Below are 26,186 nucleotides of genomic sequence, written 5' to 3'. Positions count from 1 at the left end.
TCGATTCTTCTTCTTCTTCTTATATAAACAAGCACAAGGGTCTTACCCCCCCCCCCCCCCCCCATCCATTTTTCCACCCCCGCATAGCCTCTTCTCCTTCACCATCCATCTTCTGCCTCACCAACATCGATCCGTTTTTCACCTCAGCACCCCAATCCCTTCATGATCCATTTTTTCACCTCCCCATCTCCACGATCGCCCTCATCCTCTTTTCCCCTGTTTTCTCTTCTCCTTTTCTGGTTTTCCCTTCTAGCCGACTGAAGGATTCATTCTCATCGCATCTGATCCTCTCCTTTCCCCTGGTACCTCCCCTTCTTCCTCTCAAACCAAGGTAAGAAGCCCCTCCCCATTTCATCTTTTACCCATGGATACTTTTAAATTTTAACGCATGTTTTCTATTTTGATTTTCATTATCCGTTATCTGTAATTCTTCACTTGCATTTTTTAATCAATGCTTTTTGCCTTGCCCAAATTTGACTAAGTGATTATTCTAAAATCCTAGATGCGCATTGAATCATGCTTGTGCAATGAACTTTGAAAATGATGGTTTGGAATATGATGCATGCTTTTGGAAATATTTCAGAAGTTTGGATTTTCTAAGTAATTTTGAAACAAATTTGAAAATATCCTTGAAGAAGTGATTCAAAAATTGAACTTGATTTGAAAGTGTTAAAATTTTAAATTCAAACTTTGATCTGAAATGAATTTGAGATTTGAAAAGGAAATTCAAAATTGTAACTGAAATCAAAGGTTGAAATTGAGAGTTTCTGAATTTAAAAAATGAAAATCGAAAATGGAATTTGGAAAAGAGGGAAATTAGAAAATAAGAGACTGAATTTTGAAGTTGGAATATTGAAAATTAAGTTTATTTCTAGAATTATGAAATTGAATCAGAATTTGAATTTGAGACTTGGAATTGATTTTGAAATCAGAATTTGAACTTGGAAATGGAATTGGAAATTGGAATTTTGAATTGGTTTTGGAATTGAAGTTTAACTTTGAAATTGAAAATGAATTTGGAAATTGAATTTAGAATTTGAAATTTGAAATTGAAATTAAAATAGGAATTTAAAGAATGAATTTAGAAATTAGAAATTAGAAATTTAGAAATTTGAAATAAAACTTTAAAATTGGATTTTGAAATTAAGATTTAAATTTGGACTTAGAATTTGAAATTAGAATGAAATTTGAAAATTGAATTGAATTGAATTTTGAAATGGTAATTTTGAATTGATTTTGAAATTTGACTTGGTATATGAAATTAGAATCAAATTTAAAAATTGATTTAGAAGTTCAAAGTAAATCTCAAAATTTGATTTGGAATCTCAAAGTGAATTTCAAAACTTTGATTTAGAGTTGAATTAAAACTCATGATTTGAAATGGAATTTGAAGATTTCAAATAGAAATAAAGAATTTGAATAAAATTTGAAGTTAAAATGTGAAATTCAGAAATGAGAATTGAAGTTTGGAATTTTGAAATAAGATTTTAAAACTGAGTGGAATTGAAAATAAAAGATGAATTTGAATTTATAAATGGAAGTTGAAAATGATTTTTGAATTTAGAAATAAAAACTGTGTTTTTGAAGATTTATTTCAAAATCACTTGGAATTTTGAAGATGACTTGAAATAATTTGAGAATGAATGCAATTCTATCCTAAATGATGAATGCTTTGAAATTTATTTAAAGATTAGAATTTAAAAGCAAATTTCATTCTTTAATAGAATTGAAATAAGATTAAATCATAATACATTCATGACTATGGTTACAAATATAGTATAATATAATCTTTATTTAAATTCTAATAAAGAATAAAAAAAAAAATTGTGCCTTTATAGGATTTAAAATAAAATTAACTTTTAATATATTCATGACTATGACCACAAATATATCTTAAGTTAATTTATATCTTAAATTCTGATAGAGGAAAAAAAAAATATTTCAGAAAAATATGATGGAGATCAAATGTTATTCCATAAAAGATAAAAATCCTAAGTATTATTCACATTTTGACTATGGCCATAAATGTGAATAATTTACTTAGGGTTATTTACCTTTTATTAAAAAGTGCACATGCCATTCGTGTTATACCACAATGCTTTTTGAAAAATAAAATGAAATGTCACAAGAAATTATGAGAATTTAAAGCATAACTACATGCTCATACATTCTAATCTAATCTGAAAAGTAGAAATTCTCATTAATATCAAATTATTGCAATTTAAATTGAAATCAAAATATTAAAGTTCTTAATCTAGGAAAGAAAATCAGCATCTTCTAAGCTTTCCTGCAAATGTGAGTTAGCACAAGGCAACAAAAATGCAAATATAGAAAAGAAGTCGAAAATGCCATGTTAAAACTAATATGCATATGATTATGCCTAAGTGCTAATGAGAAAATATATATGAAAATGCATATGCAATGCATTATACTGATGAGAAAACATATATGAAAATGCATATGCAATGCATTATGCTAATGAGAAAATATATGTGAAAATGCATATGAGAAAATATATGTGAAAATGCATATGCAATGCATTATGCTAATGAGAAAACATATGTGAAAATGCATGTGCAATGCATTATGCTAATGAGAAAATATTTGTGCAATGCATTATGTTAATGAGAAAATATATATGAAAATGCATATGCAATGCATTTTGTTAATGAGAAAATACATGTGAAAATGCATATGCAATGCATTATGCTAATGAGAAAATAGATGAGAAAAGGTATGTGGGATGAAGATACAACAACTCACGAGCTGCTATGAGGCTACAACAGCTCATGAGCTACTGTGAGTGCTTATGAAATCACAACAGTTAAGGGGCCGCTATGCTATGAATATATAGGAGATCACAACAGCCCTTGGCTGTTGTGCTATGAATGTACAGGAAACCACAGCAGCCCACAGGGCTGCTGTGTAATAAAGGCATATGAAATCATAGTAGCCTCTTGGCTGTTGTGCTATGAATGCACAAGAAGCCACAACAACTATTGGGCTGCTGTGGTACGAAGACACAAGAAGCCACATCTGCCCATAGGACAATTATGCTATGAAGGCATAGGAGGCCACAACAGCCCACAGGGCTCATGTGCTAAGAGGGCATAGGAAGCCACAACAACCACAACTATGAAGGGACAGGAAGCCACAATGCTTCAAATAAATAGTTATTCCAAACATAGCCTTTGATCATGGTGTTCCATGAGATATTGTCTCTTCTGCATATCTTATTGAAAACTAGATAGGCGGAGTGAACCTGCTTACACTTAACATACATATTCATGAGTGAATTCTCAATTACAATGCAGGAAAGGAAACCAGGTTTAACTAGGTAACAGTGTATTGCCAGACCCTCTTTAAGAGAGCCCTCATGGGAACGACCCTGAACTAGGATTGCCATGGTTTCCTGGCTCAAAATTTCCCCAACGATATGGGATTGGATGAAAATTTCCAGGGCTCTTTTGATAGAACCATTATACACATAGCCCGTGATTATTGCACCCCATGACTCAATACTTTTCTTCAGCAACTCATCAAAAACTTGATATAAAACATCCATTGATCCACTTCTAGCATACATCTGTATGAGAGAAACTGCAACAATAGTATTAGTTCTCATCTCTATTTTCATTACAAGACCATGAACTGACCTGTAAACTGCTAGTGCATTTAGATGACTACAACCGTGAATTAGATTGGCAAGAATGATTGCAGTTGGCATCACATGGTCATTTTGCATCTTATGAAACAAGATCAATGCTCTGTCAATAAGGTTATGGGATACTAACCCCGTGATAACCGATGTCCATGAAATGGCATCTCTGCAATTCATTCTGTCTAGAATCTTCTCAGCAACACTGATGGCTCCAGTCTTTGAATAATTATCAATTTTAATAAAAAATCATCTACTGAAAAACCATTCCTCAAGATATGAACATGCACCATCATCACCATCTGCAAATGCTATCTTTCTGTGCATGCTCGAAGCAGAGCTTGTTGAACGCAAGAATGTATAACTCAATATGGGTTGAAGAGCCATGACTGTCATGTTATCATGCAACAGTTGATTCCCCTAGCATTTCATGATATGTTAGACAAACCTATATGGGGGGTATTATCCGAGTCAAGTCAATTTTTTAGAACATTGTGTGCATCGAAAGTTGTAGTAACTGAGGTAAAGAATCTAGAAGATTCTTTCGTCACTATTATTTGTCAACTAGAGAAAATGTTTCCTCCACCACTTTTCGACGTTAGGAAACATGTGATCATACACTTGCCATATGAACTTAGGGTTGGTGGTCCTGTGCAATATTGGTGGATGTACCTATTTGAAAGATAAATTTTTTTTTAATATTTTTCTCTCTAACGCTATTGAAAATTTATTGTATTACGAGATGTATATTGTTGATAGATGCATGTTTGACCTAAAAAAAAAGGTTCAAAATAAAGCAAGAGTGAAAGGTTCAATTTGTGAGGCATACACTTTAGAAGAAATTTGAAAATTTCTCATCTATGTACTTTGAGTCACACATTCTAACACATTACACTTGTCCACCTTGTAATGATGATGGATAACAAGTTATTGTGGCTGACAAACTATCAATATTTAAACTACTTGAGAATGCCTTGGGCAGTTGCTGGTCAAGACTCTTGGAAGATCGAGAGCAAGATGCAACACAAATCTATATCATTTTTAATTGCTCAGAGATCGACCCCTATATCGAGTAAGTATGCATAATATGTTACACTAAGTTCTCTACGCACATGGTTCGGTAATATAATTATTTGTTAAGTGCAGATGATTTGATCTGGAGTTGCGAAGAGAACTTTCTCATCTCACTGATTCAGAATTACAAAAAGAACGTGAAAATAAGTTTGTGGCATGGTTGAAAGAGTTGGTAAGGGCGATGATATGCATTCTTTTCGTATAAACAACAATATGTTACTTAATTGGCCGTGTTTACAGTCATTGTTTATGCTTGTAGGTCCATCATGGTGATGTTAATGACCAAGAAATATGTGATTTACAAAATGGTCCGACCAAAGTTGTGCAATGTTACAACGTATACATTGTAAATATTTATCGATTCCATACAGAAGATTACAGTGTAAACAAGTCAACGATGAATAGTGGCGTGTGTGTCAAGGGTAGCTCAACAAGTTTACTATACTTCATATCCGAATACAAAGAAGTCAGATAGAAATGAATGGTGGGCGGTTTGCAAGGTGAAGTCTAAACTATACCCCGAGTATGATCAGTTACAGGACGACAAGATTGTTGAAGAGGGTGATTACTATCAATCAGATGATATGTATGACTTTTCTTATAGTCACAATGTCACACATGATCTGCATGTCATATCTTCATTGTCCGATGGTACACATATGAAAGAATGTGATCCAAATGATATACTAAGTGGATGGGAACCCAATGAAGAAGAAGAGGACGAAGAGGAGGAGGAGGAAAAAGAAGAATATGAAAGTCAAACAAGTGATGATGAAGCATACTCGAGCTAGTGAAATATATTTTGTAATACATACCTTATGTCTGATGTGAATGATTTAAATGATTTGAATGTATTGAAATGTATTACAATGATTTGAATGTATTGAAATATTTGATGTGAATGATTTGAATGTATTGCAATGTTTGATATGAATGATTTGAATGATTTGATGTGAATGATTTGAATGTATTACAATGTATTGCAATGTTTGAATGTATTGCATGAATTTATTTTCGATTTGATTATGTATCCATGAAGATATAGAGTTGTGTAACTGATCCAAATAAAATTTTTATTTGTTAGAATATGGTTCATGGAGGTCACAGTGGTCGAGCACCCAGTGGTAGCCAGTCTCAGCTTTCATCTTCATGGGCTGCTTTGATAGGTATACCATTTAACTAATTGTATACTTGATTAGTTTAAATATGCATTGTGTGAATTTCTAACTTAATTTTCTATAGGTGATGTTTCGCCTGCACATGACCCACCTACACCATCTATTCATACACGTCACGAGACAATGCCGAATGCAGGGTCTTCTCAGTCTGACACACGACGACTCATTCAAATAGTGTACATCAATAGTTGACCGTAAGTATTTCATTGTCACTTATCCAATACTTATCTTATAAATAGTGTATATCGACAGTCGATTATTAATGTGTATCAATTCATGTGAAGTGCGAGGTTTGAGCCACAAGAAGTAGTATAAGAAATTAGGAAGTCACTACTGCAGCATCTTGTAGGACCGGTCACTCAATGGAAAGAGTACCCGAAAGAGGTGTTGGACAAATTATTGTCCTCATTTATGGTATGCAATAATTTATCATAACTAATGTATTTCATATTTAATTTTTTGTTATAGTCATGTGTGTTAACTTTCTGAAAGTATTTGTAGGCTTCGCATCGCTTCGCGACTGCGAACAAGGAGAAGGATACAAGGGTAGTATGGCAAAAGGTGGTTGCTAATCGATTTGTCGACGTACTGCATAATATGAAGACTGCAGCAATAAAATCAGCTGGTGGGATAGATGATCCACTACAGTGGAAAGGCCATGGCCCTTCTACTATCATGAGAGATTATTGAGAGAAAATGTGCGATAAGTGGGCGAGCAATGAATTTTGAAACCGCTTAGCAAAGGCTGCACAAAACTGAGCGAAGATGCCCGATCCCTATATACACACAGGTGGATCTAGGACTTTTGGAAGCCACCAGAAGAAAATGGTAACTCATCATTATATATATATTGTCAAATTTATAAGTATTTCTGCATACTTTTTAATTACTATTTTTATCATTTAACCTTACAGAAAGCAGAAAAAGGACGCATTGTGCCTTACAAGGATGTGTTTGTTGAAACACATAAATGTAAGAGCACGGGAGAGTTTGTATCAGAGAAGGCGAGAGCGACATCGGTATGTATTTATTGTATTAATAAACATTGTAATATACAAGTTACTATGAATTACATTATCATAAATATTGTAATTCTTAATTCTTAATTCATATTATAATCATTACTTTGTAGAAGTCATACGAGCAGCAGATGGTAGAGCGATATGATGATGACTCCACTCAGCATCTGCCTTTTGATCCTGCAGCATGGGTGACTGCAACCGGTGAACCCAAAAATGGTCGTGTGTTCAGGTTTGGGAGTAACATGAACACCACATAAGTCGTTGTCTCATGCAGCCAGAGCTCTCAGAGTTCTCCCACCAACATCAACTCTCACCGTCTGATTGACCCTGTTATGTCTTGGGATGGTGTCTGCCAGCGTCTTGAGAATAAAATACGTAACTTTTTACATGAAGTCATTTTCAACCTTGTCCATAATGAGTTGTGCAACTTTTTTCAGGACAGGGGATCTTCGTCTGAATTCAACATGAGCTCCGGTGCTCGTCAGGTATAAAGATTTATGTAATTTGTTTCATGTCGTTAGATTTCAAGCTAGTATATGCATGATTGAACATATACAAGCATGATTTCATCACTATAAAACTTTTTGACTGCCTTATAACACATATATGCATGATTGAATCACTATGAAAGTTTTTTGACAACCTTAGAACACATACAAACATTTTTTCATTACTATGATAACTTTAGAACACATATGAGCATGATATTAGCATATATGAAAGTTTTTTGACTGCCTTATAACACATATATGCATGATTGAATCAATATGAAAGTTTTTTAACAACCTTAAAACACATATATGCATGACTAAATAACTATGAAAGTTTTTTGACTACCTTAGAACACATATGAGCATGATTGAATCACTATGAAAGTTTTTTGACAACCTTAGAACACATATGAGCATGATATTAGCATATATGAAAGTTTTTTTACTGCCTTATAACACATATATGCATGATTGAATCAATATGAAAGTTTTTTGACAACCTTAGAACACATATATGCATGATTGAATCACTATAAAAGTTTTTTGACAACTTTAGAACACATATAAGCATGATTTCATCACTATGAAATTGTTTTACTACCTTAGAACACATATATGCATGATTGAATCACTATGAAATTTTTTTACTGTCTTAGAATACATATATGCATGATTGAATCACTATGAAAGTTTTTTGACAACCTTAAAACGCATATAAGCATGATTTCATCACTATGAAAGTTTTTCGACTGCCTTATGACACATATATGCATGATTGTGATACATAACACATGTATTTGACAACCTTATAAACATTATATGCATGCGCAAATCACTGTGACATTTTTTTGACAACCTTATAATACATATCTGCATGATTGAATCATTATGAATTTTTTTTGTCAGTCTTAGAACACATATCTGAATTCTGTTATTGTTCTTCACTTTATTACTAGTCTATGTGTCATTCAGCCATTTATTTTGATTGCATTAGACTAGGTGTATTGCATATAATTTATTTCATTATATTTTGTTTATCAATACTAATATTTCAGTTCTCTTGTAGGATGCTGGAGATGATCAACATAGAGGAGCTGATGGAGGCATGGATGGAGGGGCAGATCAAGACAATGAAGAGGATGATGCCTTGAATCTTGGCGAGGATTATATTCATTTGTTTAATTTGTTTCACGTACTTGTAACTAATTAGAACTTGACAAGGACTGTACTGAACTTATAACTTGTGTTAAATTTGTTTCACCTGCTCTGTATATATATTTTTTACGTGTACTTTATTTGTTATACACATGTTATATAAATTGTATAACGAGAACTTTTTCTCGATATTCATATTTCAATTTTTTTTTTAAATTTATGACAGATTAGAGACAGATATTATCCGTCCTAATATCCATCGCCAATTTAAATCAATTGATGTTTTGCGATGAAATTTAGTCTATCGCTAATTCTTCGCTCAATTGGTGACGAACATTAGCGACAAATACGTATTCATCGTTAAATTTTAGTAACGAAATACATTCCTTCGCAAAACCAAATCGGTCCTTATTTAACGATGGATTAGCGACAGACATTATCCATCGCTAATTAGTGACAGATAAATTCTGTCGCATTTTAGCGATCAGGATTATGCGATGACCGATTTCCGTCGTTAATCCATCGCTAAACACGTTAGCGACGGATTAACGACGAATAGCATCCATCGCTAATCCACATTTTTCTTGTAGTGTAAACAAGGGGAGAGAACTTCTTTATATAGGATTAAGAGAGTCATTAGAGCCATTGGGATATTCCGAACGGCTCTAATGGTCTTTGACCAAAAAGCCCTTAAGCAATGACAAAAAATAAAAAATAAAAAATAAAAAGAAAGCTATACAAAAAGACTAAAGTGCCCCTAATGGAATACCTGTAATGAGTATTACCTATTACAACAATATATATATATATATACACAATTTTAACAATGTAATGGGCATAAGCTAAAGTATCCCTGTGACATAAGTTTCAAGTTCCTGGAACTGGAAAATGCCTTCTAAAGGGGGCATATGCGAACTCCATTTTCAGGTGAGTGTTCAAAGAAGCAAAATTTAGACCATCTTTCCAAATCTTGAAATGCCTCCCCAATACCTTTCTTCCTAATGTTCACTTCAACAAGAGTTTGACCGAAACACCTCTTATAATCAATAGATCCTGCCCCAACTGCCAACTCCCAAACAGATGGTAAGCTAAAATATTTAATAAATTACCCACGAACTTATGAACTCTTCATTGGTTTCCATTCAATGTTGCTCGACATCTGATTGGTTTGATGATGATACAGGTCAACATAAAATCATATGCCAACAACAATGAGTTGGCTATCATGCCACAGGACAGGGTTATCCGTCTTGAATGGAATAGGTGCTACCTTTCTGTTCTTGGAGTTGAAAATAATCGCTTATATGAATTGAGGTTACAGATCCCAGAAAATGTTTTCGCAGCTGAAGAGAAAGTGCTACGGAAAGTTATGGATTCATTCAGAGTTTTTAAGTCAGTGGCTTGATTTTCTACACAATGCATGCCGACTGAAATTAAGGTGTGCAATCTCCTTTTCTCTCATTGTTAACCAAGAAATATTTGACTGTTTCTAGTCTTTCAGATTCGTTCTTTGTCCTCCAACACCAAGATGGTTTTGGGTGGTGCTCTTGTGACCTCATATTGGTCAAATGCTGTTGAAATTCTGTTTATATTTCAGGTTTATAATGTACAATATTACATGAAGCAATAAGTTCCTTATCTTGATGTTGGTTTTCATCTTTTTTCTATTGTATTGTATGTAAATATTGTTTATTTTTTTTTATACCTGTTAATTTTCAATATTGTCCAGTTTGATTCTGTCACATCTTTCATCAGAACTTCAGAACTATTGGTGCAAAATCACTGATAATAATTTGTTTTCTTCAAACCTAGACATTGTCTCATTCAGGGTGTACGTGGTGTTTAGCTGTACTAGTAAAAAGAAAATGAAATTAATTTGGTTTATAGATGTTGGAGGTTTATTCAATGCTTTTTTCATAAGTGACTGCAAAGATGAGAGTATTTTTAAAAGAAGCTAAAAAATAGGAGAGGCATGACCTCAAGAAATAAATGGAACAATCCAACTAGTTACAGGGATTCCAAGCTTTAAGTGAAGTTGCTCAAAAGATGGGTATCACTGAAGGATCCTTTTTTCTTTTCCTTTTACCCCGTTGATTGACTAGCTAGGGGATAACCACTGTGTGATTCAAACCCGAGATCCTTTAGTTAAATAGCATGACCCAACCATCTAGCTACCTTGTTCGACCTCAACATGGCAGGACTGGTGTTAGTGGTAGCTAATAAAGCAAGAACATAAGCTGCAACAAATTCTCGCATGGATAGAAGCCACTGAGGAAAAGTTTTGTTGTGGTGGCGGCATTGATAGGCTCCAGTCACATAAAATGTCATCACTGTCTTCACTGCCTCCATAGCTAGATCCATTTCGTCCCATTTTCTTCAACAAAAATCCCAAAAAGGAAATCTCTAGCGGGTGCAGTGCATCAGACAAATTGGCAAACTGATCCGTGTCTAATCATTTGCTGACAGTAGCATACAGTCTATTCTTGAATCACACCAATGCTTTATTTTTCTTGCAAATCTTTTTTTATTTCAATGGTTCTTGATTATGGCTGTTATCTCTCATCATCCTTTTTTGCTCCACTAGAGCAACTTAATTATGAGTGTGCGTCTTGTTACATCCCTAAATATGGGATTGTTTTGTCTGCTGTTGGATAAAAACACAAGACATCATGGTAACAAAATTCGCCATAGAAGCAATCTCTGAACTAAATCTTAATTGGCACCAGTATCTGTTCATTGAATCCAAACCGTTCAGTGTGGAAATGTGGATGCCGTACACAGTTATCCATGTTGGCAGCTAATCACTCTACTTGCCATCGGCACTACAAGTTTTCCAGCTTTTTTTTTAGAGAGAGAGAGAGAGAGAGAGAGAGAGAGAGAGAGAGAGAGAGAGAGAGAGAGAGAGAGAGAGAGATTTTGTTGGTTTCATCTTGTTAGAGCGATATTATTGAGATCACGATAAGAGTTTCGTGATCTCAATAAAGATAAGATATCCAACTGGATATCACGATAAGCTTATCGTGATATCCCAGCTGATTTTGTGGGAATAAGCTTATCACGATAAGCTTTTGAAATTTATACATGTCTCATGTGTTTTGTAATTGTAATTCAGAAATTCGAAGTCATTCTCTGCCTGCGCAAACCCTGTTCTAAGTCTATATAATCGTAGTTTTATCACATCTCCGGCCCATAACAAAGAGTTGATGCTTCGAACTTGCAACTTTCCACCACATAAGCAGCGATGACTTGCTAGGCTTGTTCAGAGGGGGACCAAATGACCTGCTCTAACTCACCAACGTCAGGCACTATTTTTGAGTTGGCAGTGTCACCCCCAATAAGAAAGAGTTAATGAGTAGCAATGACTCGCTAGGCTTGTTGAGAGGGACCAAGTGTCCTGCTCCTCTAACCGTCACCAACGTCAACCCTTCATACTCAACCAACCTTCCCCCAACCTAACAATGCAAAAACAGATAAAATGAACAAAATTATCTGACATTATGTACATATCTAACATAAGTTTCTCTTACAATTAAAGAATGTGCGTGCAAATCCATATGTAACACTCGGTAAAGTTGATGTCAAAAACTTTTTCCTTTTCTTGGTTATACTTAGGGCTGGTAAACGAGCTGAAGGAGCGAGCCTAACCTGTTCAAGCTCGGGCTTGGCTTGTGTTCGTAAGTCGACGAGCTGAACTCAATCTCGAGTTAGATGAGCCGAGCAACGAGCTGGCTCATGTAAAAAAATGTGAAAATTAGTGAGTACCAGACAAATGCTGCGCATTCTGTCCGTGCGGCATTTGTCCGGTGCATCAAACACAATCTAAGGGTGCATTTGATATACTCGCAAATGATCCAAGGCAGATGCTTGGATCTGTGATCCGATCCCTCAGGTTGGATCTTAGATCCTCCCGACTCCCCCCTTTTATCTTAGGAAGAAAAAAAAAAAAGATCTGATATCCGCGGATATGAGATCTTGCATTTAATACACCTTGGATCTTGATGTGAGGTTCGTGCCACATCAGCACTCCCATTCCATCTCAGAGGCTTTTTATCCAAGAGTATCAAATGCATGCTAAGGTAGCGTTTGATCCATCGAACTTCAGATCCAAGGGATGTGTTTCATAATGGGACCCACATTAAGAACAGAGAGAAACAGAAAAATACTGAATGTTAGACCCCCTTAAAAGGTCAGGCACTTTAGAGTTGTGAATCTATGACCTATCTTTTTGAGGCTGTGAGCTAGAGATGTGGGCATCTCTAATCTTTCAATCTCCAAATCTATTCCCACAGATTTTACGATTCAGGGGATTAACAGATGCACAAACGTCTCTGTTTGGGAGCCTTGCAATGAGATGGAAACACCGTTTCCATGTGTTGCCAAAACGTCACGTGGAGGATGGAATTGCCAAAACATCCTCTTGTCAAAGGTGTGCACTGGTGGAAACCACCACATAACTTAGTTTCAAGGCTCTCAAATAGAGAAGCCCTAATTAAGGGTTTGGTGCAGTGGAAGGAGCCTTCACCGCTAGACCGGTGGTCAGGGTTCCATTCTCATAAGTGCCTGCCGAGCTCCTTGCATTAATGATGACAAGGGATAAAAGTCAAGGGGTCGCCACAGACAGCAGGCTTAGCCAGCGCCACTAGGTCTCTGATCCCGAGGATAGTTTCTGTATCCTTCACGAAAATAAAGGCTCTCAAACAGAGAACCTGGAGCATGAACTTAGCTAAGTTGAGCTTGAGCAATGCTGGAGATCATCCAGTCCTAGCTTGAACATGAATGTACAAGCCTCTAAGCTCAAGTTCAGGCTGAGCTTGTGCCTGGAATTGTTTTTGACCCGGTGCAGAAAAGTTAAACAACAGATTAAAATTTTGTCCGTGAGCGTTTTGACCAAGGAGATGTGGAATGCATATCAGGTTAGAGCATGCTCTGACGGTAATCCGCCGCTGATCCATGTGATGAACCCTTCCCAAATACCTGCCGGGGAACTGCTTTTCAGCCGTTTTGCAAATCCTAGATGCCGCTCATCTAGGGCATCAATCCATGGTATTTGGGATGCCGTTCATCGCATGGATGAACGGCCCAGATAATAAGCTCTCGGAGATATGTGAGTTACGGACCTGGTGCTGGTGGTACCAAGAGCGCCACGGTGTTTTGGCCACCAAATCCAACGACTCCACGCAATACCTAGTTCCGATGAACGGCACGCGGCCGTCCGTATCTCCGCTGTTCAATGAATCATCAGATGGCAAGATTAGTCCTCACGAACAACAAAATTACTACCAATTTCAAGCTACGGTTCACTTGCGTAAGATCATTGTGGACGAAACCGGGACGTGAACCAACACTGAAGGGCATTTTCGTCAGTATGTGAATTTGGAGGTCACTTTTAGTCAGAACTTTTGAAACCCTTCCTACCAATTGCGGGAGGGGCTTAAAAGATTCCACACACGTGAAAAGCTCAGGCAACACGAAAATGACCAAAACCACCTTGATCTTATATAGGAAGACTCAAATGTCCTTCAAATTAAATGGTACAAATTTGTCCTCTGAGGGGGTGTTTGATAAGCGGGACACACCTGTTCAAGGACCGACCAGTCCCTGCCCGGCGCTGTCCCGCCTTTGATACGCAGGGCACACAGCGTTCAGTACAGGACAAAGCACTTCCTGTGCAGACACTTTATAAAGCGTTGCACAGGACGCACTACACGTCCCTGGAAGTGCGATACAGTGTTCTGCCCGCGTGGCGTTTGTCCTGCCATGCAAACACCGCCTGAATGACGAAAACCGAACCCCCCAGTCTCTTTTTTTGAGTTACAGTTGGTCACAGTTGACCGTTAATGAGGTGGTACTAGTATATACCTGTAGACCCAGATCCGCAGGCCAGCCTTGATGAGTTTGGTGTAGATTGGTAGGGTGGAAAACACCGTGAAATTGTACGTTCTCAATATCGAATTACTGCATCATCATCATCATTATTGTTGTTCTGATCTCTGATATTTACTTTGTTATTGTAGTGAAAAATTGGTTTCAAAACATTATGGGTAAACTTACTTGCAAGCCTTCCATTTGCCATGAATATGTCTCGATATGTTTGCATGGAGAGCTCTTTGGACGTCCAACCTATTGAAGTAATTCTCAGCATAAGGTGAAAAACAAGGGTCATAACCCCCTGGAATAAAAGTCATCCTGTTTAACTTGTGTATGCCCTCCTGCCACACCATAACACTCCCCATCAAACCAAAGAGTATGAAATCTATGAAATAGCTAGCTACGTTGAATTATATGGTAACCCTAGTTTTTACCCCATCTTTATACATACCAATGATAATGATGTTGTTCGGTTAATAAGACATGTTGGTGCATAGACATTGTATATGTCAATCTCTTTATAGAGTTGGAAGAGGGGTGTGATCGCAGCTTCACATTCATTTGTCCAGTTGAGAAACTTGAAATCACAGACGTGAGATATGAGGAGATACATGTTATCTGGTATGACTGCATGACTCCATGCATATTCTACCAACCCCTTTGAGTCGAAGTATGAATCTGTTTCTGGGTTCCCCACCTGCATCATGGTTCGGGTCAATAGCATTAGTTGATAGCTAGCTAGCTAGTTAGTGGTAACAAACCAACATTTGCACCTGCATGTGCTGCTCTATATATGTGTCATTGAACTATGCTTTATTTTTTCTGTCTATTGATTTAGAACACATGCAACCAGATGCAGAACGATACGTTATTTGACTCATTCTATCCTTACATTATGTGTTTTCTATAGATCCAAACTCAAATGCCAAAACCAATCCTTGGATCATGTTTAGCATGTGCATTCAGTGTTTATTTTTCACGTGGTAAAGTTGGCTACGACATGATGAGTAGGGTCAAATTTGCATCTTTATCTTTTTACGGTCTTACAACCTATCTATGATGATTAAGCCTGTTAAAAGGGTAAATAAACTATGCTAAGCACATCAGAACAAATCTATAACTTTAGCGACCAAATCCATGCTAATAAAACAGTATATACCATTATATGTACTGTTTTCCTACTTCTCAAAAAAGAAAAGTATATACTATTATATAGTATTGTGGCTATCTGCATATATGATATGTGTGTGTGCAAGCGTGCTTTTGCACACGACAATATATAGAATATATCATACTTACAGGAAGCTTGTTGCTAGATGTGAAAGCTCGTTTCCCTGAAAGCATGCCTCGGAAGCAGAGAACTACTTGCTTCCTCAAAATGGGGAGGGTGGTGTATGTTCGTCCTTGATGATTCACTGAATCCCACGTCTGTGTTCGGGGGTCTGAATGAGCAGCACACATACAAGCACATGGGGCTCATATTCCCGTGTATGTTGACATCACTTAGCATTGGAGTCTGGTGTGGTTGCAAAGACTTAAGTACCCTTTCTTGCTATTCTTCTCATAAAGCGATGGTTTGAGAAAATGACAAAAATGCCCTTCATTCAAAAAAGAAAAAACAAACAGTTCAAAAAAAGGACAAACATGTCCTCCATCCAGAAAGTCAAGGATGATGTTGACTCTTCAAAGTCTACCCAGTGAAACGAACCTTAATCGTTTTGCCGATGGTAATCCGGCGAAACGATGGTGAGCCGACGATTCGATGGTCATCCGATGAAACAAACCTGAGCCATCAAAAATGTCCGTTTGAACTTTTCATCGTCATCTTCTTATTCTTCCTTCTTCGTAAAACACTGTAAAACCCTCTCTCTCTCTAGACAAGAAATCAAGGAAGGTAAAGAGTTCCCCCTGGAGAAGGCCATGAACATCAACCCTCTCACTCTCTCTCTCATCTCTCTCTACTTCTGTGCACATCCAACAGACGATCCTACATTGCTCCATCAAACACCGACTGACTTGCACACTAACTGTAGCATCGTTCAACTTGATGAGTTGTGGAGCCTGATTCATAGTTTTTGCCCTTACAGGAGGGGGTTTGGGGGCTCCTCCCAGCGTGGGTAACATCATTCAACTTGATGTGTTGTGGAGCCTGATTTAGAGTTTTTGCCCTTATGGGAGGGGGGTCCCCCGCGGCGCGGATTCCGCTATTTTTTTTTTGCCTTCCAACAACGATTTGTAGTATTATCGGGCTTTCCTACAACGATTTATAGTATTTTCAGGTCTCCAACGAAACACTATAGTGATTTGCAGAAGACACTACAAATTGCTATAGTGATTTGCGGAAGACACTAGAAATCGCTATAGCGATTTGTGATTTGTAGTGTCTTCTGCAAATCGCTATAGCGATTTGTAGTGTCTTCCGTAAATCACTATAGCGATACAGCGATTTGTAGTGTCTTCCGCAAATCACTATAGCGATTTGTAGTGTCTTCCGCAAATCACTATAGCGATTTGTAGTGTCTTCCGCAAATCACTATAGCGATTTATAGTGTCATTGAGTAAGCAAATCGCTGTAAATCGCTACTCGAATTAGGACCAACTTGTCAGGGTCATATCTCCCAAACCGAAGGTCATATTCCAAATTCGTAAAATATGGTGTCTTTGTTATTAAGTCTAGTTTATTTCTGTAAATTTTCAGCGATTTCTATTGTCATTTCATTCCCCATTTTAACTAAAAACCAGACCCCCTATTATTCTGTGTTATTTGAGTTACACAACACCATTCTCGCTTGACATCTACATCTTGATTCTGGCATGCTCCTTGTTGGATTTTTCATTGATTTCTTCCAACTTTTCTTGGAACAAAAATATGTTTTTCTCACCACGATACCCTGTGCATTTTTTTACCACGACACCCGGGACCCGTGCCGGGGGAGCCCCCGGACCCCCCTGCTGTAAGGGCAAAAACTCTAAATCAGGCTCCACAATGAATCAAGTTGAACGATGCTACCCACGCTGGGAGGAGACCCCAAACCCTCCTCCTATAAGGGCAAAAACTCTAAATCAAGTTTCACAACGAATCAAGTTGAACGATGCTATCCACGCTAGAAGGAGCCCCCAAACCCTCCTCCTATAAGGGCAAAAACTCTGAATCAGACATCACAACTCATCAAGTTGAATGATGTTACCCATGCTGGGAGGAGCCCTCAGACCCCCCTTCTGTAAGGGTAAAAACTCTGAATTAGACTCCATAACTCTTCAAGTTGAATGATGCTACCCACGCTGGGAGGAGCCCTCAGACCCCCCTTCTGTAAGGGTAAAAACTCTGAATCAGACTCCACAACTCTTCAAGTTGAATGATGCTACCCACGCTGGGAGGAGCCCTCAGACCCCCCTTTCTGTAAGGGTAAAAACTCTGAATCAGTCTCCACAACTCTTCAAGTTGAATAATGCTACCCACGTTGGGAGAAGCCCCCAGACCCCTCTCCTGTAAGGGTAAAAACTCTGAATCAGGATCTACAACTCATTTAGTTGAATGATGCTACCCACGCTGGGAGGAGCCCTCAAACCCTCCTCTTGTAAGGGTAAAAACTTTGAATCAGGCTCCACAACAGTCAATGTGCAGGTCAGTCGGTGCTTGATGGAGCAATGTAGGATCTTCTGCTGGATGTGCACAGAAGCAGAAAGAGAAGGGAGAGAGAGAGAGAGTGAGAGGGTTGATGTTCATGGCCTCCTCCAGGGGAGATTTCTTTCTTGAATAATCCTGCAGTGCAGAGACTGGGTCTTAAATAATCATCTTCGGGGCACTTAAGTCTTTACAACCACTCATTTTCAAGAATCGTCATTTTTTTTTGCACCAATGGAGGAGAGGGTACTTAAGTCTTTGCAATCACATCAAACTCTAATGCTAATTAATGCTGACAAACATGGGGATACGAGACGCACATGCTTACATATGTGGTGCTCTTTGGGACCCCCGAACATGAGATGTAGCTAACTCCCCTGTTCGGGGGGGGGGGGGGGGAACATATAACCTGCTTCACTCAAAATGATGTTGGGGATGTTTTGGGAAACCCGCTTTCCCCCCTTGCTTTCTTAGCATTTCTCTCTCGCTTCTTATTGTTTTTAACGTGTTTCTTCCTCACATCCTATTTTTTTTTTTCATTTCAAAAAATAATGATTTTTTTTTAGTAACATGCCTGCATGTTGATTTTATATCAATTTTTACTTGTTTTCATGTCATTTTTTATTCTCTTCTACTCCTGCTTCATACTGTTGTCTATGTATTTTTTTTGTTTTTCATGCACTTCAATAATTGTTTCACAACCATATCTTACTTTCTGCTTCATACTACTTTTTAATGATAGATTCTCGCTTCTGACATCACTTCTCGTATTTATTTTGTTTCCTGGTAATTATGAATCACATATCATTGCCTGTTTTGTAGTGAGTTGCATAAGTTCTTGATCTCAATAATCTATTGGAGAGATGTGTGGGCTAGAAGACTCCTCTCCACTAGAGGGACATGTGGACCATAAGATTCCAGTGATATGTTTAAAGAAAAGAAAGAAACTTTGGTCCAAGAGAACTCTATTAAGATCAAGACTTCAACAGGATAAAGAAGAGACTCACAAGAAGGAGTCCCTCACAAGATAATTATACTTATCTTTTCTCAATTAGCCGTTGTTAATTGATGTAAGACTCCTAATTTAAACTCTGTACAAAAGCTGTAAATATACTAACAAGGCTCTACACCCATTGTTGAGTGGAGTTTATACCGTGGATGTAGGTGACAATACTGAACCACATAAATCATGTGCCAGTGTGTTTGTGCTCAAGTTTCAATTATTTTTATGGTATCAGAAATGCATGACCTGAAAGAGGGAACTTCACCACCTTCAATGGCTACTTCATCCTCAAGTGCGATCTCTTCTACCTTCTAAAAAATTCCATACTCATTCAACCTTAAGGTAGCAAATTTTGTTACAATTAAGCTCAACCACTTCAATTTTATATTATGAAAAACTTAATTTCTTAGCCTAATTGAAAGCCAGTACATGTCTGGGTTCATTGATGGAGAATTTTCTTCGCCACCTGCTACTATTTTAGGAACCAATGGTGATCAACCAAATATCGAATTTGTGGCATAAAGAAAGTCTGATAAACTTCTTTGTGGGTGGATTATTGGGTCCCTGTCTGAAGAAGTTCTGGGGCTTGTGGTTGGCCTTCAGACCTCTGTTGAAGTCTGAAAAACATTGGTTAAAGTGTTTGCTCACGTATCTAAGAACATAAGTTTCTTCTAACCCAAAAACTTCAATCATATCAGAAGAAAAATCTTTCAGTGACTGGATATGTTCAGGGATTTAAGAGAATCTGTGATGAACGGACTACTATAGGTAAACCAATCGATGATGAAACCATGGTGTTTTGTCTATTGAATGACCTAAGCAATGATCATGATGCCTTTGTTACTACAATTCTAAAGCCACCTATTCTCACCTATGATGATGTTATTGATCTACAACAAGGTAGAGAGACCATGTGATCCCTCCAATCAGAGGATGGTGCTAACTTTAGTGCTGCCTATGTTGGGCAGAAGGTTAATGACCAAAAAATTTGTGGGAAGCAACAATTTAATTCAAAAGAAAGAAGTTTCATGCAAGCCGGCCAACATGAGAGCCAGTTTAACAAAGATGGTGCAAAATCAGGAAATCCTAGCCCTAACTAGGGGGCCACAAGGATTGATTCAGGAAAAGAGAAAGGAGTCCCATGTCAAATATGTGACAAGATGAACCACAATACTCTCAACAATTGACATAGATACCAAGCTGAAGATGTTCATCAAGCCCTTACTACGATCAAACTTGTAGACACACTGGATCAAACTTAGTTTCTTGACACAGGAGCTACTTCTCACATTACTATTGATCTAGGTAATCGCTATATTTGTTCCAAATATTATGTTTCAGAGAAGATTATGCTAGGTAGCGGTGAAACACTTGAAATCACTCATGTTAGATCAGCTAAAGTTAGCAATCGTGAAAACTCAATAAATTTAGAAAAAGTTCTTGTTGTTCTTAAGATGAAAAAGAAGTTGGTTTTTGTGAGTCAATTAACTTTTGACATGCCTTACATATTTGAGCTTTTATCAAGTGGTTTTGTGATTAAGGATAAGCAGACGAATAAAGTGGTGGCAACCAGGAGTAGAGTTGGTGACCTTTATGGCTTCGATAGTTCACAAAATAAAGAGAAAAACACTATTCATGTTTTCTTTTCTACTAGATTTAGAGATACTAGTTGGGATGTGTGACATTAAAGACTTGGTCATGTTCATGTTTAACTTGTTGATTTTCTTTCAAAAAATAATTTAATTTTAATAAAATCGAAGCCTGTTAAGACTGATATATGTGCCAGTTGTTAGATAGAAAAAATATGTTGCCTACCATTCTTGCCTGTTGAAGAATACCGCAAAGGGGAGTTTGGCAAAATCCACGTGATTTATGGGGACCTGCCCCCTTGTTGTGTCCCACCAAAAATATCATTTTTATATTGTTTTTATTGATGAGTTTACATGGTACACCCGATTGTTTCTCTTGAGACATAAGTAAGATCTATGTTCTAAATTTATTGAACTACACTGTATAATTCATACCCAATTTGGAAAAGGGATGAAAAATTTTCAAACGAATGAAGGTGAAGAGCTTATGGTACTTGAATTAAAGGAATATTTAAAAAATCATGGCATTTATACATCAGGAGAGTTGTCCTAAAACATCTGAGCAAAATGGCAGGACGGAAAGACGTGATAGGTCTATAACTGATCTTTGACCCCTACACATTTTTGGGTTGAGGCTTTCCTCACTGCGGCATGGCTAATTAATGGTTGCCTACTCCAAATTTGAATATGAAATTCTCGTATGAAATATAGTTTGAGAAAAAAAAATAGATTTTCCTAGCTTGCAGGTCTCAGGGTGTCAATGTTATCCTTATCTTAAGAATTATGCCTCTAACAAGTTTGACCCTAAAAACTCCTCTCTACTAGAGGAACATAGAAGACTCCAGTCTAATGAAAAAAAAAACTTTGGTTCAAGAGGACTCTATCAAGATCAAGATTGCAAAGACTTAGGATAAAGAAGTAGACTCACGAGAAAGACTCTGGTTGGACATCCAGCATTGAGGAGTCCCTCCCAGGATAATTGTACTTATCCCTTCTCAATTAGGAGTTGTTAATTGATATAAGACTCCTAATTGAAACTTTGTACAAAAGCTATAAATATACTAACAAGGCTCCATGCCATTGTGGAGTGGAGTTTATACCATGGACGTAGGTGACAACACCGAACCATGTAAATCGTGTGTGCCATTGTGTTTGTGCTCAAGTTTCAACTGTTTGGCGTATGCAAATGCTTATAAACTTAATTTGCAAATGTACACTTACCACGAAGCCCTTCAGATTTATGAATGCATACTTTTGGGGCTCCTTATTCCGATCATATATTAGTTCTGCAAGCTGCGGAACATAGTGACCTGAAAGGAAAGCCACTTTAATGTAGTAAGCAGAAGACTTAAAAAAAAATTAGTGGTATAATTAGTTTTCATGATGTATTGAATTATTTTGACAAACCTGCATAACTTTCTCCAGCTATGAAGAAATCATGGTCTTTATACATTGGAAACCTTTGCAACCAGTTGACCAGAAAATTGTAGGCATCCTCAGCTAGGTTGATTGGTGATATAAAAAAAAATGTAAATATGCAATTACTAGAGGGAAATAAGACATTAATAAATTTGAGTTTAATTGATAGATTGATTTAATTACCCACAAATTGGTCATCAAGTTCACTGAGGTTGGATGATGTGTTGGTGTAAGAGAAACCAACTCCAACTGGGGACTCCACAAATAGCAAATTTGCTTCTGCACATATTTGAAGAATGCTTAGTTATCCATTATAGATTAGGGACGCCTATGGGTCAGATCCTGATCCAAATCCAACTGGTTAACGCTGAACCTATATGCCCCAAGCCAGCTATGGGTTTATATGATTGTACTGGATAGGACCCAAGCTCCAGCTGGAACCGAATCTATTTTGGATATTTCTGACAGGCTATGTCCAGGGCTATACTGAAGTCACTACTTTCTACAGCCTATTAAGTCCAACCTAGTGTTCCTGGACAGATCTGATGACGTACACTCAAGTAAGATATAAACCCGGATCCAGTTAAAGATATTGGGCTGGATCCTTGTCCGGATCACGTGAATCCCACCGTTCAGAACCCTGCTGTAAGTTTATCTGGGAACGGTTTTGTCTTGCGTGCTTGAGGACTGTAAACGGGTCACATCTTTGTCAGGTTAGACTCGAAACACTTGATGAGTCAACATCGAGATGTGGATATAACGTGTTGGTCTTGAGGTTTAGATTTGGGTCTGGATCCAGGTAAATATAAAAAGACCCGTAATATTTGCCAGATCACACATATTGAGCCCCGAAACGATTTGCAGCTTCTGGAGCTAAATGCTGTTTGAAAATTATTTTCAGGTATGGATCCTACTTATTAAGGGTCCTGACCGAATCTAAAGAAGACGAGGCCCCCATGGGCTATAAAATAAAATTCGGATCCGATCCGAAGACAATCCTGTGGTACTTTTTTTATTTATTTTATATTTACACCAAAAAACCCTATCCCAGGATCAGAGACCTAGCCGCGCTGGAGGTGGTACTCGAACTCAGCTTACTATACCTAGTTGACATCTTGAGGTGTGAAGACTCCATTGAAGCAATCGAGCTCACATGCCAATAGTGGTCATGACAAGGACACAGTAGTAGAGATAGAAGTGAACGGCATTTTATTGACCAGAGATTCTCCAATTTCTTGCATTATAATAAAATACAATATATTAAATCAATTAAATAAGCATAAGAAAACATCAGTACAAATTTAAAAATAAAATTAAAATCAAACTAAAACCTTCTCAAGGAAATTTCTAATGAGAACATGAATATCACGCATGTAATATATTTATCATAATAATGATAAAATCGTGATATCTTCCCAATATTCTACGATTTATTTGTCACTTTTAACTTTTTGTCAAAATGCCGCATTTTTTAATATTTTAAAAAGTGTTGCAATATTTGTCACATAGGCACAGCTGTTATAAAATTTGGCATTTTTTTCAATCATCGAGAGGATTAGTTCTATGGGAGGTCACATGCTACCCTTTTCCAGTTCCAGCATTATAATACATCTGGGCCATCCTTTTCAAAGATGAACAGTCTACGCGCAAGCAGATTTGCAGCATGTGAACGTGGATCCCACCAAATAAAACAACACTCTAATTAAACCTCCATAAGAACAAATAAAAAAAGATAATAAAAAATTATTATCAGTATCGGCCATGAATCCTTGGGCTACCGATTTGATACCATACTCAGCTGAATAGTTCTGTATCAGCCAAAAAATAATAAAAAATTATTACATGTCAATCATAGACACATTTTTAAACTATTAAAATAATATTTAAAAAACATTTTTTGATATTTTTTTTACATTTATAAAAAAATAGCCGATCAGGCTTACAGTGTATCACAATTTTGCTGATACGTATCTGCTGATACAGGCCAATAGGCACCGATAGTGATAACATTGCTCCCACCCTCACAACCCAAAGGGTTCACGCAGTGGGATGGGGCCGCTAGACGGTTTAGATTCAAATCTTGATGGGACGAGGGGTGCACCATGGTTTTAAGTCCGAGAAATGATAGGTTGGCAATCATAGTCCAGCAAGAATATATCATACGATTTGGAAGCCAGAAAGATGTAGAAAAAGTGATGCAAAATGAAAGATTAGTACAGATTTTTTGACCCTTCCAAATGAGCTACTTTTTTGTTGAAAGAGTTTTTCTAAAAAGTACACTTATGGATAAGAAACGCTACGCTATGAGAGGTGGATGAATGTTCCTTATCAAGAAAAAAATTATTTTTACACTCCCCACCATCTATCTCACCACCACCATCATCTCACCGTCACCCACCACCATCCTATCTCACCACCACCCTTCTCCTCCTCTCTCTCATGTTTTCACATTTTCACTTTATTTTTCTCATACTACATAAACAAGAGAAAAACTTTTTTTTAGAAAACTTCTCGTATAGGCAAAACTTTCTTTTCCTATGAGTTTTTCTCTCTTCCAAACGTACACTAAGGGTAGTATCTCAGTTTCTCGTGGAAAAAGAAACACCACCCACCACTTCCCAAGTTGTGACTTGAAAAATTGAAATAAATTTCAAAAGAAGCCTATACGTACAGTTTAGAATGAATTTGCTATTTTTACGCTAGATAAAATGTTGATCTTAAATAAGTAAAAAGAATATATATCCATCTGCATTGAGAGAGAGAGAGAGCCCTGAACCTTTATTCCAGGCATACTTGTTATACTCTAGCCCTGTTCCAAATTGCTTAACTCTAAGAGGGCCCAACTCAACTGCAGCTCCATAAGCTATGGATGAACATCCTGGCCCTGCAAGTTCAAGGCCAACAAAAAGAAAACGGAACATAAATAAAGCAAGAAGCTTGAGTATCTATCACAAATGAACTTGAGACTCCCCAAAAGAAAAAGAAAAAAGAGAGGAGCAAGCAAGTAAAACCTCCATTAAGCCAAAGAAGCAGTGGTTTCTTGGATGGCAGGCTCTGTGCCTCGAAAAACCAATAAAAGAGGCCCCTCCCATTCTCGTTATTCACAGTAACGTAGCCAGCAAATTGTGATATCTTTGGAATGGCAGGCTGTCCAGGAAGACCAAAGACTCTGTCTGATTCATACCCTCCCTTTCCTTGGGGCACCCCTACTGCTTCAATGGAAGTGATAAATCCCCACAGACAATTCCACAGCAATAGGACTATTGGAGCTAGTTTGAGAAATGCCATTCCTTCCTCAAAAATCACATTTACTGCACCCCAGCATAATAAATATGCACAAGAGCATGTGTAGCCTTTGCGGTATGTGGATCACTCTTCCTATTATAGACCGCTCCCCAAACATTGATCCTAGAGACAAAAATGTACATGCTAATTTCTGTAGAACCCGGACAGACAATTCTGTCTTTTGAGAAAGCCTGCAGACATAGGCCTGCTGGTTTGTGATCCATGACTCGTTATTTTAACCATGCCTACACATATGAGGGTCATTCTGGTGGTTCTAAAAAGCGACAGGCACATCAATGAGTTGTAATTTGAGAGCATAATATGCAGTACAAGCCTTTCTTGCATTTTTTAACCAATGATACTGTAATTCTGTATTTTTAATTTTTCTTTTAACATAAAGTATCTCTAAAGTGACAGAAAATGATTTTGAAGCATGACGAGATTATCTCGGAATCATTTAAATCTTTTCTTTTTCAATGGCAATGATAGCAGCAACAAATGCTTATTCCCCATGAAACATATTTATTATTATTATTATTTTTAAATTTCTTGTGTGGGGTGAATTCTGCCAATGTCCTGTTCTCCTTGTTCGTCGCTTACCACAAGAGATGAGCCTCATCACCTGCAAATTACCTCCTCCACAAAAAAGTGTAGCTCCCAAGGAAAGATACCATGAAAGAAAAGAACAAAGTTGAATGGCGTATATGAAAATTTTGGGGTAGCATGGATGAGTGTACCAGTAAATTTTAAGACTGGATGTCAGAGAAATCTTGACATTTTGTGAGACTGAATGACAGAGGCACCACTGAACGTAAACAT

At 37.3% G+C, this 26,186-nt stretch overlaps 1 protein-coding gene across 1 annotated transcript; it reads right to left on the bottom strand.

The window, feature by feature from the left end:
- Positions 1-11,492: 11,492 nt before the first annotated feature.
- On the bottom strand, positions 11,493-25,374 carry SCPL33 (serine carboxypeptidase-like 33). The gene is made up of 10 exons (XM_089982592.1): positions 25,094-25,374; positions 24,859-24,966; positions 22,266-22,361; positions 22,071-22,163; positions 21,885-21,973; positions 14,898-15,143; positions 14,630-14,787; positions 14,438-14,533; positions 13,696-13,801; positions 11,493-12,030 (listed from the first exon to the last, which is right to left on the bottom strand). Exons 1-10 carry the CDS (start codon positions 25,368-25,370, stop codon positions 11,884-11,886), a joined length of 1,416 nt encoding a protein of 471 aa, XP_089838718.1. The 5' UTR covers positions 25,371-25,374; the 3' UTR covers positions 11,493-11,883.
- Between the last annotated feature and the right edge of the window lie 812 nt (positions 25,375-26,186).

The sequence above is a fragment of the Nuphar pumila genome, chromosome 12 (genome assembly GCF_984573655.1).
Source record: "Nuphar pumila chromosome 12, dmNupPumi1.hap1.1, whole genome shotgun sequence".
Classification (NCBI taxonomy): domain Eukaryota; kingdom Viridiplantae; phylum Streptophyta; class Magnoliopsida; order Nymphaeales; family Nymphaeaceae; genus Nuphar; species Nuphar pumila.
This window is presented reverse-complemented; position numbering and strand designations above follow the sequence as displayed.

Coding starts and splice junctions, on each gene's coding strand:
- SCPL33 (XM_089982592.1), bottom strand. CDS start 25,370: ATGGCATTTCTCAAACTAGCTCCAATAGTCCTATTGCTGTGGAATTGT. Junction 22,362..24,858: donor CAAGTATGCCTGGAATAAAG/GTTCAGGGCTCT, acceptor AAATATGTGCAG/AAGCAAATTTGCTATTTGTG. Junction 14,534..14,629: donor GGCAAATGGAAGGCTTGCAA/GTAAGTTTACCC, acceptor ATGATGATGCAG/TAATTCGATATTGAGAACGT.